Source organism: Macrobrachium nipponense, chromosome 1, assembly GCF_015104395.2.
Source record: "Macrobrachium nipponense isolate FS-2020 chromosome 1, ASM1510439v2, whole genome shotgun sequence".
Lineage (NCBI taxonomy): Eukaryota > Metazoa > Arthropoda > Malacostraca > Decapoda > Palaemonidae > Macrobrachium > Macrobrachium nipponense.
In genome coordinates, this window is record NC_087200.1 from 214,935,266 (window position 1) to 214,951,737 (window position 16,472).

The window sequence follows — 16,472 nt, forward strand, 5'->3', positions numbered from 1 at the left end:
TTCAAGATTTAAAACATTAAAATTCTACTTTTATTGGTATTATCGTCTTTATCATTATCATTCGTTTTATTATTGTTATCATTATTATTATCATTAATATTTTGAGGACAAACCCTACCCATATGGAATTCAACTGAGGGAAGCTGCGGTAAAAGCAACAACGCATAAAAAGCTAAACACAAAAGGGGATCAGGGTTAGATCAAATATAGGCCTATTCCCTCTTCTTCTTCTTCTTCTTCTTCTTCTGCTTCTTCTTCTTCTTCTCGGTAAATAAAGCCTGAAGCATTAATGGTCTTTGGCTTCTGTGAAAGGAAAACCAGCCATCCTGAGGTCCCGTTAAATGGCCTTGGGACGTCTCCCTCATTGACACTTGAGTCTAAAGTGTTTGTGGCAGTTTTGTGCAGCCTCAATAGGGTATTTGAACAAGCTCTTGATACTGAATGACGCTTAAATCTGGAGCTTTTGTAAAATGCACGAGAAGAGACTGAATAACAGGAAGAACTAAAAGAAATAATAAAAAAAAAGAGGAGAAAAGAGGAGACTTATGATCTCCTGAGTAAGACGAGAAAGTTTTGTAATCATGCGCTCGTTGTGAAACACATTACCACATGCAAAAGACAAATTTTCTTAAACAACCACGACTTGTCTATTTCTGTAAGGGACAGAAACCCAAAGCCCAAAAAATCTTACGCTGAGAGTGTTCTCAACTTAAGTGGGTGTAGCTACAGACTTCCTTGCTTCTTAAAAGACCAAACTTCCTCTAACCTGAAGTTAACTCTAAATAAAAATAAATATTCCTGGATAGTTCTTTTTTTCTTCTTCTTTATCTTCATTTTCAAGTTAATTTTGTGTATGAGAGATAATTGAAAGTTACGTGAATAAAGAACTTAATAAACTTAATCCTGGAATAATATTTGAAAGACTGAAAAACTGAGCCATTGTCTGAAGTGTGCTTTGTCCAAAAGCTGATTGCTACAAGGTTCCTCAGAAACTTAATTCCTCCTATAAGCGGACATCGAGTACATGCACCTTACCTTACAGACCTTACAGACCTTACAGTTCGTTGGGGTTGCCCCAGGTCCCTCAGTGTGAGGCACCTCTAATGTCTACCAGAGAGTTGCTAGTACATCTTCCGGTATATTTTGCATCCTCCAATCTTGGATGGTCTGGGATGCAGTTTAGATATTTGTCGAGCTTATTCTTAAACACATCTACGCTCACTCCTGATATATTCCTCAGATGAGCTGGCAACGCATTGAATAGATGCTGCATTATCGATGCTGGTACGAAGTGGATTAATGTCCTGTGTGCTTTCCTTATTTTTCCTGGTATAGTTTTGGGCACTATTAATCTAGCTCTGCTTGCTCTTTCTGATAGTTTTAGTTCCATGATGTTTTCTGCTATTCCTTCTATCTGTTTCCATGCCTGAATTATCATGTAGCGTTCTCTTTTCCTTTCTAGACTATATAATTTTAAGGACTGTAGTCTTTCCCAGTAGTCAAGGTCTTAACTTCTTCTATTCTAGCTGTAAAGGACCTTTTACACTCTCTATTTGTGCAATATCCTTTTTGATAGTGGGGTACCATATCATATTGCAATATTCAAGTGGACTACGAATATATGTTTTATAAAGCATAATCATGTGTTCAGCTTTTTCTTGTTTTGAAGTGCCGTAACAACATCCCATTTTTGCACTTTACATTTTGCCAACAGAATTGCTATTTGATCATTGCATAACATGTTCCTATTCATCATCACACCAAGGTCTTTAACTGCATATAGCTTTCCTTCTCTGACTCCATAATTTATTGATTCAAATTTATCAGAGTTAATACCATCCTATTTACCTCATGCCCAATCTATACTTTGTTGGAAGGTCTCATTGTAGAGCATTCCTATCTTCATCACATGTAATTTCTCTACTTATTCTTGTGTCATCAGCGAAACTACTCACTACCGAATCCTTAACATTACTGTCGATGTCTTCAATCATAATAACAAACATTATTGCAGCTAACACCGTACCTTGTGGCACACCGGATATTACCTTGGCTTCATCCGATTTCTCATCGTTTGCAAAAAACTATCGTTTTCTGTTGTGTAAAAATTCTTTTAACCATCTTCCTACTTTATCCACGATATTGTGTTTTCTTATTTTCTTCGCTAATATATAGGTCTACCTTGTCAAAAGCTTTTGCAAAGTCTAGATAAACCACATCTGTTTCATTTCCGCTTTTCATATTTTTGAATATGTTCTCATGGTGGACTAACAGTTGGGTTTGTGTACTTTTTCCGGGTACGAAACCATGTTGTCCTATATTAAACAAGTTATTTTCTATTAAATATTTCATAATATTTTTCTTCATTACCCTTTCATACACTTTCATAATATGTGATGTTAGACTCACAGGCCTATAATTACTTGCCTCTAGTCTTGATCCACTTTTGAAAGTAGGGGTGATATATGCTAATTTGTGCTCATCATAAGTTCTTGCCTGTATCTACTCTTATCTTAATAATATTGCAAGTGGCTTTGCGATAGAATGAACTACTTTCTTTAACAAAATAGCAGGAACTCCATCAGGCCCTGCTGCAGCTCCATTTTTAATTTCATTAATAGCCTGCACAATATCAGCTTCATTAATTTCTATGTCAGCTAAATATTCACTATTTTCGTCCCTTACTTCTATATCATAATCTTCATTATCTATTCTAGGGTTGAATTCTCTCTTATATCGTTCTGCCAGTATGTTGCAAATTTCCTTTTTTTCATTCGTTAATCTCCCTTCAATTCTTAGAGGGCCTATTTCTATTCTTCTTTTATTCATCTTTTTCATGTATGAGTATAATAGTTTGGGGTTTTTCTTGATATTTATTAGGGTTTTTTCTTCAAAAGTCCCATTTTTCATTTTCTATTGATTGTATAATCTTTTGTTCTGCATTTTCTATCTTACTTTTTAGTTCTATAACTTTCCATGCATTTTTTTCTTTTCTTTTGCAAGATCTTTTTCCACTTTCTGATTTTCTGGAACAAGATCCCTTCTGTCTCTTGTATGCTGACTGATGTTTACTTTTCTTCTTCGGTATATAGTTATCCACAATTTTCTCTAATATTTTATATAATATCTCCGTATTTACCCTTATGTCATCACTTACGAAAATGTTATCCCAATCTTTGTTTATTTCTGACCATTTTATATTTTTACTGTAGAAGTTGTATTTTCCATATCCTTCCCTCTTTTTCATTTCTTGCTTATCTCTGTTTTCACTCGCTTTGGAATGGACTGTTAATTCTATGACATTATGGTCTGAAATACTCGCATTATGAACTATTATTTCTTTAACATAATTCATCTCGTTCACAAATACTAGGTCTAATGTATTTTCCTTTCTAGTTGGCAGGTGATTTATTTGTTGAATGTTGTATTCTAGTAGCATATCTAATAGCTTTTCGAATTGCCTCTTATCTTCTGCACTACTATTACTCTCTTTTTTATATGTATAATTACAACCACAATCTCCTATTCGTTCTTTCCAGTCTCCGAAAGGAAAGTTGAAGTCTCCAGATAGGAGAATAGTCCAGTCCTTGTCATTTCTACATATCATCCAATTTTTCTATTATTAAGTCAAACTCTTTAGTATTAGGAGGTCTCTATATTACTATGTTCATTAATTTTTCAGATTCAAATTCTACCGCTATTAGTTCACATTCTGAGTTACTATATTTCGCATATATTTTTACTTGTTTTTTGTCTTTCCCATATAATGCGGTTCCCCCTTGATTCCTATTTTTTCTATCTGATCTATAATTTTGGAACCCTTTTATTTGATCATCATTCCCAGTCTCTTGGGAATACCAGGTTTCACTTATATTCATTATATCTATTTTCTTTTCAATTTGGGTTAGTTCTTCTAAGTACTCTATTTTTCTTTTTGAGTTACTCGTAACTAAACCCTGCGCATTCATCACTATGATGGTTTGCGTGTTTTCTCCTTCATTTAATATTGGTAGTAATAAGGATTTCCCATGTCTCTTTCCTGTTCTGGTATGTTGTCTTTTTTTCATTTCCAGAAAATTCTGACATTAAAAAATCCAACTTTTCCATAATATTTGATCTTCCTTCATCATAAATATTCATTTTGTGTCTGAATCTGCAATTTTCTACCGTTTCTGCAATATAACCTCTTGCATAATAAATACAGTTATTATCTCTTGAGTAGAATTTTGGAGCTGATGCTTTGAAATTTTTTGTGGACATCTCTACATATCTCGTTGATGGCTTGCTTTTTTCTTTTACCTGATATTCTTTATTCCTCTCTTTATTTTTTTTCTTTATTATCTTGGATTTTATTACTTGATTGATTATTTATTTGATTATAATTCATGGCTTACAGGGGTGGCATATATTTAAACAAAATTTTTTTGTCGAACCTTACATCCTTTTCCTTCTTTTAGGTTTTTGCATATTTTTGGATGCAGATCTCTGCAATCATCCTAATAGCCATTTAGGTATGCACATTTACCATATATTTCATAGTTGTGACATACCTTAGGATGTTTGTAGTAACATTCTTTCTCCAAATCTGCATTCCATTCCCTCTTTTCAAAAGGTTGCAGACTTTTTCTTTTTTTGTGTTGTATCCTCTTTCCCGTCATTGTGTAGATCTGGGTAGAGCCTCTTCTGGATTTTCTTTTGTGTTGTCATATCGTAATTTATTTCTTCGTAAGTATGCCGCTTTATTGCCTCATATGTAGTATCAATGAGTATCTCTGCATCCATACTTTTATCTTGTTCTTTGTTTTCCTTATTTTTTTCTGTCATTTTAGTTTTGTTTACTGGAAAGTAAGTAATCTGTTTCCAAGTATTTATTTTTGTATTTGAACATTTTCAACAGTACTAGAGAAATAATTGAATGCGCTAGGTAGGCTATGGTGTAATCTATAATCCAGGATTTATGTAGTTTGAGTATAACATAGGCTACTAGTACAATAGATGTCCCTTTCTTCTCCTTGATAGAGATATAATTACTGTAGGTCCGGAATAACTTCGTTCTGAGATGAGTTAGGAAACATCATAACCATGAATATCTGAATTTGACATTATACCTGTCATAATGCGGAATATTTTGACAAAATTCCTCGCTGTATAAAAATGGACACCCAACCTTGATATTTTATTCCTTTAATTACTGACTGTTTCCGAGCTTATTGTGCCCGTCGACGTTCAACTTTTCTCACATCAAATTACGGCAAACTTTGTCCCTTATCGTGTATACGAAATCACTTTGCACAAATCACGCACGAACGAATCTGTCTGGGAAAATTATAGCCTAGCAATCAAGTAATTCTGTTGGGGAAGAATATCTCAACATTTCATTCATTTTGAGAAATCCATAAACCTTGCCTGTGAGTACAGTCATAAACAGAAGGTGGATAAATTTATGAACCACCTTCAATATTTTCTGGTGGCAAAGAGATGTAATTTTTGTATATAAAGTTAAGGACTGAAATAGTGTTGATGATAATTTTATGTGTAGAACAATTATATCTGGATTATTGTAACCCAAAAACATAAGAAAGCATATGCCAGAGATAGAGTAACTACTAACAAGGTCAGTCATTTATAAACAAAAGTATGATATGAATTTTTTTTATTTTTATGATTATCAAAAGTAATGAAATTTTATCAAGAAGTGCGGATTCTTTTAAAACACACCCAGAATAGGTGAATAGGATTAGTTGTAGTGAAAGTGTCGTATGTGTTAGCGAGTGTATTCATATATTTTTTTATATGCGATTAAAAATAGTATCTGAGCTGAGGATTAAACGGAATTTTTGAACTTATAATTATCTTAGTTTATAGGCATAGGAAAGTTGATTAATTAAAACATATCATGAAAGCATAAATTAATTTATCCAAAACCTTTACTTCTCCTATATTATATTATGCTATGTTATGTTGTTGTGTTATGTTATGTTATGTTAAGACTTAAATCTAACAGCAAATATCTCTAAACAAAGAACATTGAGATGTTTCAATATAATATTATTATTATTATGTGAAAAATTTTCAGAATTGTAAATACATAATTTTAATAAGTTTTAATATTTATTTCTATCTTTTATATATTCATAATTTATGCCATTATTATTATTATTATTATTATTATTATTATTATTATATTATTATTATTATTATTATTATTATTAGTTATTATTATTATTGTTATTATTATTATTATTATTATTATTATTATTATTATTATTATTATTATTATTATTATTATTATTATATTATTCTGTTAAAAAAGGATGGCAGAATTAAGCGAGTTAGTTGATATATTGTTTGTTCTATTTTCCTTACAATTCGCTTCTCAGGCTCAGCGAAGGGCATGCTCATGCCCTGCTGGAAATCTGCACTAAGAAGGCCCCTTTTGCTGATCACCGCAATATATGTTCACCCAGAATCGACGGCGTGGCGATGGGATCTCCCCTTGGGGTCCTTTTTCGCCAATTTCTATATGGGTACCGTCGAAGAGAGGTCTTCCCAGATTTCCAGGAAAGCCGAGGATGTACGTGCGCTACATTGATGACACCTTCGTCTGCGCCGACTCCCAGGATGAGATAGAGCAGCTGCGACGTGCATTCCACGACCACAGCTGCCTCACGTTCACGATTGAACATCGCCAAGATCGCCGCCTCCCCTTCCTTGACGTCCTTGTCGAACAGCGAGATTCTGATTCAGCACGGGGAGTACACGAAGCCGACGAACCAATGGGAATGTGCATGAACGGTGAGAGTGAGTGCCCTGAGAGGTATAAGCGCTCCACATCAGCGCTTCGTCAGGAGGGCCCTCTCACACTGTCCTCCTGGAATGACACACACAGTAAGTTGGAGCGCGCCGCCCAAGTCCTCGGCGACAACACACACCAATCGTGCTGTTGATGAGTCAAAAAGGAAAAGTATGGATGCCTGGTACCACCACGAACCCCGCCCCGACGTTGCAGAGCCCATCAAGCTTTTCTACAAGGGGCACTTCCACCGGAGGTACAAGGAGGACGAACAAGCCCTCAAAAAGATCACCGAGGAAAACGTCAGCCCCGCCGACCCAGACAGAAATATTAAAATAATATATATTATAAAACGAAGAAGACGAGCAGCCTGGTGATGAGAAACAATCCTTCGGCGCCCCTGCAGGATCCCTTGAAGAAGACGGGTGTGGTCTACCGTTACACATGCCCCGTCCGAGGATGCCTCGGCAAATACGTCGGTATGACCTCCATGCATTTCTCCAAGCGAATCTCCTGCCACGCCCAAGAAGGAGCAGTATTCAACCACGCCAGGACTGCTCATAACAAACGGATAAAAAGAAATGATATTATCCCTAATATCATAATAATAGATCAGACAACAGATCCCCGACGTCTGCCCCTCCTAGAAGCCCTTCATATAGGTAAGGAGAAACCATTGAACATTGAATATAACTCAAGAAACGTTTCTCCTTCCCACCGCCGCCCGGAGAGCAGCGAGCGACCCCCAGACGATGCCAGATAATCAGGAGCCCCCACAGGATGATACGATTCCTGCTACAGACGGAATTCCTGACGTTCATCCCCAGGCACACTACTGTGGCGCTCGCACGAGAGAATCCCCGAGACCAACAAAATACACAGCCGATTCCCAAGCCCAAAGAACCCAACTCCTACAGACCCATCTCTCTCATCAGTTGCACAGAAAAGACTGCAGAGAGAATGGTGCTAAACAGACTGCAATGGTAAACAGGACCTCTACACCATCGCCTATATGCCTACAAAGAGGGCATAGGCACACAAGAATGCCTAGCAGACGTCATGTCCACAATCAACGAAAGGAAAGCAATAGTAGTTTTTCTGGACTTAGAAAAAGCTTATGAGCTAGCCAGTGCAGCTGCCATCCTTGAAGCCTTGGCTGACAAGGCGGTAAAGGGCAACCTTTTAGCATGGGCCAAAGGATACACGCAAAACAGACAGGCTAGACTCACCTTCCAAGGAGCAAGCTCGGACTTTCTCAGTCTGGAGAATGGAACACCTCAAGGAGGCATACTCAGCTCCTTCCTTTTCAATGTTTTAATGTAAAAATTAGCCACAACCACCCTACCCAATGGAGTTGAAATATTCATTTATGCAGATGATGTCTGCCTAGTCAGCACAGACAGACACAGATCTCACCAGAACATGCAGAGTGCAATAATACAAATTGAAAATAAATGCAAAGACCTAGGTCTAAAAATCAACACTGCTAAGACAAAAGCAATGGCCATCAAACACAGTCTAGACCCAGATGAAATAGAGCTCATGGGTGAACCCATTGAATGGGTAGACAATTTTGTGTACCTAGGAGTTAACATAAACAAGCAACTCTCCCCACGCAAAGACTTGAAAATACTCAAGCAGAAAGTCAAATGCAGACACAATGCCATGAGGAGGATCACCTCTCTACAACAGGGAGCATATATCACGCCCTCAGAACCTTCTATACAAACAATAAGGTCAACGGTTGAGTATGCCGCACCTGTTCTCACCAGTCTCTCAAGCACAGAGCAAAAGTGCCTTGAAGTAATTCAAAACAATGCCCTGAGACTCATCACAGGTGCTCCAATGTGGACTAACTTATGCATTCTGAGACATGAAACAAAACTACAGTCTCTGACATACAGAATAGACCAGAAAAACACATCCATCCTGCTAAAAACCTTAAAAAATGAAAGGGAACCTGTCACTAAAAAGAGAGATCAAAAAGTGCATTGATCTCCACGAAGAAACTAGACCCACCCAAGACATACGCTGGCAACCTTTTAGAATCACTGAGAAGAGTAGGCATGCAAAAGCATGCTGCTGACATCAGAGAAGACTCTCCTCTTGCTGAGTATGTAGAACCAGCACCCTGGAAACCAGAACTCTTCAATATCAACTACACAGTCCTACCGGCAAGCAAGGAAGCATGCACCTTTCAACAGCTGAAACAAGCAGCACAAGATTCAATAAGGAAAACGACAGCCACAAATGAATACTTTACAGATGGATCAGTGACCTCAGCATTCCTGCAGCGGCAGCAGGAGTCCTACTCGACATCACTAAAAGGGAGCTGGAGGCTCTCAGATAACGCCTCCAATCTACAGACTGAGCTCATAGCAATCGCTAAAGCGCTAGAAGACTCAACACAAACTAGGAAACACAACTATCCACACCGACTCAAAAGGAGCAATACAAGCCATCACAAAAGGCAAGGCAAAAGAAAATATCAAACTCCTGACAAGTATATGGGCAATTGCCAACATCCACCAAATCAGAAACAGACAGATAACTCTCAACTGGATTCCAAGTCACATAGGAATCCAAGGAAATGAGGAAGTAGACTCCCTAGCAAAGAGTGGGTTACACATTAACAGCATAGGTATTAAAATCAGCCACTCACTGATCAACTAAAAGCAAAGCCTCAGCATACTGTCAAGTGCAAGAAGAAAGCAAAGTCAGGAGAGCGGTCTTTGGAGGCTCTAACACTGCAAAGTGGTTAGTAGTACACCACCAGTCTGCAACCACATGACATTCCCAAAGATATGTCAAGAGCACTAGCAGTCATAATTCATCGTCTAAGGCTGGGATACCAATGCACTTGGCAAAAGATAGTAGGCGATCCCAGGCCATGTAAGTACTGCGAAAGAATTCCAGAAGAACCTCTAGAACACTACATCTTAGACTGTCCAGAAACGGAGAAACTAAGAGATAGGTACATAGGAAATGAACACACAACCACTCAAATCACAAAGCACATTCTAGCAAACACCCATGAATTAGCAGGTTTCCTATGCTCCTACCCACCACCTAGGTAGGAAGACACAACCCTGACTGACAGCACATGGTGCCAACAATCATGACCACTACCCCATCCCACCCTAACCCACATAACATGCAAGACAAAAAAAAAAAAGACAAACCTCTTTAACAGACATCCCCATTCACCTCTTGCCTCCTTCATCACCCTCCCCTCACACTCATCACTATCCATCCACCACACTCACCAGACAACACACACCCAAAGAAAGCGGACCGGAAAAGGAACATGTCTCAGAAATTCACGAGCTACCTTACTAGCTAACTGTGCCTACAACTCAAACCTTCATTCTTCCAATCTGTTGGTCTCTCCTACTAGCCAACACTTACTACTATCCAGCTTTCCCTACGACTGAAGGGTACCTTAGGTTTAAAGGGTTTCAAACCTTGCCCATCAAATCCTTCATTCAATATCAAATCACCTTCACCACATCATTCATGTTTATCACCAATAAAGATTGCATATCCTAAGCATCTCACATCTCAAACTAATATGAATTACGGGCTGCTCTGTGAGCAAGAGCCCGAGCTGGCACAAGGCCAGCTTAATCTTAAACAACAACAACAACAACCTTCGAGGCGAGATCCACTGCTTCGCCCAAGACCGGCCCGAACCAATGAGAATGCAACTCTAGGGTCCGTGCCGCTATAAGTACCGTTCCGCAAACTTTCTTGCTATAGTCTCTTCAACCGACTCGTCCGAAAATGACCTACGAGAAGGTCGAAACGTAACGTAATACCAGCTATACCAGCACCAAACACCAGCCTTAAACCAAAGACGACCCTGGCCCGAAACTGAACTACGCTTACGGAATAATACCGGCACGACGACGACCCCTGCTTGACCTGGACCTGATATCCTGTTCTAATAAAAGATTCCTTCAGCATTTACATTTTTTGAAAAATTCCCAGTTACTCAGAAACATCGCTGAGCCTGAGAAGCGAATTGTATGGAAAATAGAAAAAAAAAAAAAAAAAAACAATATATAAAATCAACTCGCTTAATTCTGCCATCATTTTTAACAGTATTTGCCTAAAGAGGGTCTTCTACCAAAATATTATTATTATTATTATTATTATTATTATTATTATTATATTATTATTATTATTGTTATTATTATTATTATTATTATGTACCTAGGTACAGATCATCGCAAACAGCTACCACTGATAGAACAGGAAATGGTTCACTAATAAGAATTTTTTCAATTTGTGCCAGATAATCTGGACAATTTTCAGTAATTTTAAAACATAACCAGAATTATTTTGTTTACATTATAAAAAATCTGAAGCACAATTTTATAACAATCAATCTCTCTCTCTCTCTCTCTCTCTCTCTCTCTCTCTCTCTCTCTCTCTCTCTCTCTCTCTCACAACAATTTCATCAAAAAGGACGCATTGAAATTCAGCGTTAATCAGAATTTTCTTGGTTCCAGTGATCTTAATTTCATAGTTTTCTAAATTGATTGTCTCTTAATTAATATGGTAATTACTAAATGCTTAATCATTCAAGCATCATTATATATAACTTAAATATCCTCTCTCTCTCTCTCAGGTCAGTTCACTGCATATGAACCAGTCATTATAATTTCGTTAACATAATGAGTATGTTATCTGTTTTAACTTTCGAAATGAAGTAAATTGAAATATAGCAGACTAATTCACTAGATTTTGTGAATTTTAAATTTTGACTTATTGTTCAAAATGCTGACAACAAGATGTATTAATAGCTTAAGAATTACTTTAACTGTTACCGAAAACAATGGAGTGGCATTACTAATTTATTGACATATTTTCCTCTTATTTAGGTTATCATATAAAAAAATACCATGACTTCCCGCATCACTATATGCAATCAGAATGTTTTGAGAAACTCTCTCTCTCTCTCTCTCTCTCTCTCTCTCTCTCTCTCTCTCTCTCTCTCTCTCTCTCTCTCTCTCTATTTCCATTCGTAAAACGCTGCAACATTTCTGATGCTCAGTCCTTAACCTGCATTCAGAGAGACCCAATTTCGTTGATTGCTTTTCATAATTGCAAACTGTAGCAGGACGTGATCACGAGAGTTCCCTCTTTATTTGCCATGTTTGAAATGGACATTTTTACGTAACGAACAGATTGTTTTTATTCTGTTCAAAAAGATGAAATTTATGCAGTCACGTGAATGTTGAAAAGTAATATTTTTGCATAAATTTTGCAAGATATTCCTAGCAATAACTATAAGATAGATTTAAATGTTATAGGATTGTTTAATTTATATTTTTCTTTATATTAACAAAACATAGACTGAAAAAGTGAAATTTACAACTTTTTGATAAAGTGAAAAAGTTATATTTTAGATATCTTTTGCCGGTTTTTTACTTTGGAAATATTACTTGAAAGTACTCAAAACTAACAATATTAAAAAAAAAAGAATAATAAACATATATTTTATTTTTCTTAGAAAATTATAAAATTCCAATTTTTTTTACTATTTTATAGCAAAAAAATCGAGTAAAAATTTCGCGGGATATTAACCCACAGTAATCATAATATAAGGTCCATTACTAGAGTAACATTCTTATAGTTTTAGGGAGAATAATAGGCTTTATATTCCCTGATATATCTCCTCGTGTCAGGATGAAATGTCAAGTGTAAATGAAGAATCCTCTTCTAGACAGTCCGTTGTACCCAAAAATGTCAGATGTCTGCTACTTTAGCCAAAATTAATTAGTGTCTCAGTTCAGCTTACATATTTCAAGACGCGTGATTGGTGCTCCAGAAACTTGTGGACTGCAGTCTGTATAATGGTATGGCGTTTTGTTTATTATTTGATTACTTATTTCATTATATATTACATCGTTTAATCTTTCGATAGATCTGTGAAGTGATTGTAATTGTGGAACATAGTTTTCATCATCTGAAGTTTTTGTAGTTGCTTATTTCATTATAAATTATTTAGTTTAACCTCCGGTTAATTCTGGGGAATTGATTATCATACTGACAAATAGTCAACTGTATAAATCGCACTTCTAACGTCATGAGCTAAATTGCCTTATTGACTGAAATTTGGATATATATATATATATATATATATATATATATATATATATATATATATATATATATATATATATATATATATATATATATATATTTATATATATATATATATATATATATATATATATATATATATATATATATATTATATAATTATAAAGATGTATTCCATCAATATTTATTAAACAAAAAAATTGTGTTGAATATACCTGCATATATTCTGCAATACACACACATACACACACACCCAAAACACACACACACACACTCACATATACAATATTATATATATATATATATATATATATATATATATATATATATATATATATATATATATAATATTGTATATGTGAGTGTGTGTGTGTGTGTGTGTGGGTGTGCGTATCTGTGTGTTTGTGTGTATGTATGCGTATTGCAAAATTTATGCAGGTATTTTTCTTCACAATTTTTTTGTTTTATGAATATTGATGGAATACATCTTTATAAAAATATTTCACATGTTTGCATTTCTTTCAGGAAACAAAATATTTTATAATATAAACAGGAGGCAGCCAATTAGCTAAAACGTTGCTTACTTTAGGGGAAACTTTAGGAAACGTTCGATTGAAAAAAAAAAATCAATAAATATACTTTTCTTCTCAATTGACAACATATTTCTAGAGCTATTGGGTGATGTGTTTTTTCAGTGAATAATATCTCTGGGAAGGGAGAGCTAGAACTACTATAGTTTGAAAGGTGTTTGATAAACTAGTACATGAAAAAAATATGATATAGTACATAAAAATTAAATACCTCCTCTGTATACAACTGAAACGTTACCTTTCGGTTGGGTACTGTTGAAATTTTTTATTATCTAAATTTTTTTAGACTTAATGCTTTTTTGATGACTACTATCAGGGAGTCATCTCCACTGAGCTAACTAGGAAAAAGCAAATTTCATTACTTTTAGAGAAATTTTTCATTTCTAGGGAATGCCATTGATCTTTGGACACAGACATAACAAGGGCAGGTCAAATAATAAAAAAAATTCCCTTAAAGTTTGGTTGTTTACCACAGATTATCTGCGAATCTTTGTATGCCTCAAGATATGAGTAACGACTCAGTGGTCCTTTCACTTCCAAATGAACAAAATTGAATTTAAAAGTAGTGTATGATTAGTTATTTCACTTCAGCATCTAGCAATAAAAACCCTTCTTTTTCCAAACCTTTCAAAGAATGTATTTGTATTAATTATTTTGCATATCTAGATTTCCATTCCTCGCCGAATGAAATCCACTTTTCCAAGGGATCTAGGATTCGACAAATGTCCCAAAACATCCAGGACCAAAATACGTTTCCATAGACATAGCTATGACAATCTATACACGTTTTCCTTAGCCCTAGAAAAGAAATAAGTATATAGAATTCATAAAAGATATATTTCATCATATTGTCCATTCAACGAATCTCTCAACCACTCAGCTGTCATTAATTGGATGGCAAGAAACCTTTCTTAGAGTGTATAGAGGTGGTCACCTACTCATCAGAGAGAGAGAGAGAGAGAGAGAGAGAGAGAGAGAGAGATGATAAGCTCCAGCAAAATCCAGTTGATATATATTATATGATATTTATTTTACGAATGATATGGAACCGATTAATGCAAGGGTCGCGGAAATATAAGAGAGATTCGAATGATCTGATTGGGCAATTGGGGATTGGTCCGGTCTGTTTGATTCAGCTTTCCATGAATTTATACAGATTTGCTGTCGTAGGTTACCAAATCTTAAATTCAAAGGTTTTGAAAGTGAGATATTAGATACAGCAAACCGGATGATATAATAATTATTGATCTTACTTTTTGGTAAAATTAATTAAACTGATATTTAGATCAGTGTAAAAAAGTTACACCAGAACGTTAATTTGGAAACAGAAACAATAAGCTTAATCACATATATCTACCCTCTCTCTCTCTCTCTCTCTCTCGTCATCATTTGAGAAACAAATATGAAGAACACTCTGCTTAACTTACTGTTTTGTAACATAATTTTCAAAGAATTTTACTTTGATTTAATTTCTGATTTGTCGTCCTACTTCCCACAGAGAGAGAGAGAGAGAGAGAGAGAGAGAGAGAGAGAGAGAGAGAGAGAGAGAGAGAGAGAGATAACCTGTTCTGTGTAGTGAAAATCTGCAAACAAAAATTACATTTCAATTCAAAACTAACATTCGGCTAAATGTCCGATAATAGCACACGTGATTAGTACAACGGCAAGAAGAAGGTCGAAAGACCCCTTTAGAAAATTACACCCTGATTTTCCCTAACTGATTCATAGTTTTCTTTGTTAGGCATCAAAGACCAACGAAAATCAAAGGTAATGCAAATGATGATTTAGTAAGCAGAATCCATATCTCAGGTACCCTATTAATTGTGATGCTATTCCTTCTTCTCAGTCATTCATGAGTCGTTTCTAGTTTTCTCTTCTGCCAGTACATTTAGATCTGCTTTAAATAGATGTTTCATTGATCTTTAAAATAGCACATTTTTTTGTCGCAAGAAATTGTTCGATTTTATCACGTACTTAAAGATATTTCTAGATTTCATCCAATAAAAACCATTTCTTAGCATCCTGCTCTCTTCTGTGGTGACGAATTTATACTGTGATCTTGAAGTGAAAAGGCCTTACATACTGTTTTGTTCTATAGCAGTCCTTCTCTCACTCATTCAAGACTATCTTTCACTCCTTAGCTCTCCTTCACCTTAAATCTTAGGGTTTATTGGGTTCTCATATATTAAAAAAAATGGAATAAATCACTGCTAGATCCTATTTGCCTAAATACTCATCCGGAAGGTCATCAGTAAATTGGCTTTTGAACTTAACCCATTATTTAACTACTCGTGCAATCTTCTTACTGAATACATAAACACACACACACACACAACACTCACCCACCCTCCCTCCCACACACACACAAACAAACATACACATCCACGGGAAAATATCTATCGTTCTGACTAATGTTTGTATAAGTAGAGAGAGAGAGAGAGAGAGAGAGAGAAGAGAGAGAGAGAGAAGAGAGAGAGAGAGAGAGAGAGAGAAGTCATATTTTCTGTCCTTCCGTCGGGCCCGCATTATAGTATGTCTTATACTTCAGTTTTATCTTTTATGCTAATATGTCCAAAACATCATTATTTACCTGCTGACATTATTAAATAATCTTCGTAAGCTGGTTAAGCTCTCTTTATATTGGCTCAAAATACAGATGTTAAAAAAAAAAGGACCAATACCTAATTACCCTTCATTCAGTGCTGTACCTAAATAGCTAGACAGATTTAATTAGGAAAATCAAGGATGAACAGTTCTGAAACTCTGACCCTTTTCCAACGTAAAGAACTGGAGAGGAGTTCGTATCAGTTCCCCCTTTCCGCATCTATTAAGGACCTTTCCGAGAAGCAGAGAAGACCGACTTATCTCTCCTGGTTTCTTCGAGGTCTGATAAATAATTAGCCGCAGCCAGATCCTTGGGGAATTAAGCGGCGTTAATTTGGAGGTTAATTTTCCAGCTCAGTGAAGGCATTTCATTG

The 16,472-nt window shown here is 35.8% G+C and overlaps 1 protein-coding gene across 1 annotated transcript; it reads left to right on the forward strand.

Annotated features, from left to right (window-relative positions):
* The first annotated feature begins 6,782 nt into the window (after positions 1-6,782).
* LOC135219078 (uncharacterized) lies at positions 6,783-8,788 on the forward strand. Its single transcript, XM_064255508.1, has 2 exons — positions 6,783-6,888; positions 8,124-8,788. The coding sequence occupies exons 1-2, from the start codon at positions 6,783-6,785 to the stop codon at positions 8,786-8,788; spliced, it is 771 nt and encodes a 256-aa protein (XP_064111578.1).
* Positions 8,789-16,472: the final 7,684 nt, after the last annotated feature.

What these genes read in the sequence shown, in the direction of transcription:
- LOC135219078 (XM_064255508.1), top strand. Translation starts at nt 6,783, where the DNA reads ATGTGCATGAACGGTGAGAGTGAGTGCCCTGAGAGGTATAAGCGCTCC. An exon ending in CTCCTGGAATGACACACACA is followed by an intron (nt 6,889 to 8,123) that starts GTAAGTTGGAGC and finishes TGTAAAAATTAG; the next exon opens with CCACAACCACCCTACCCAAT.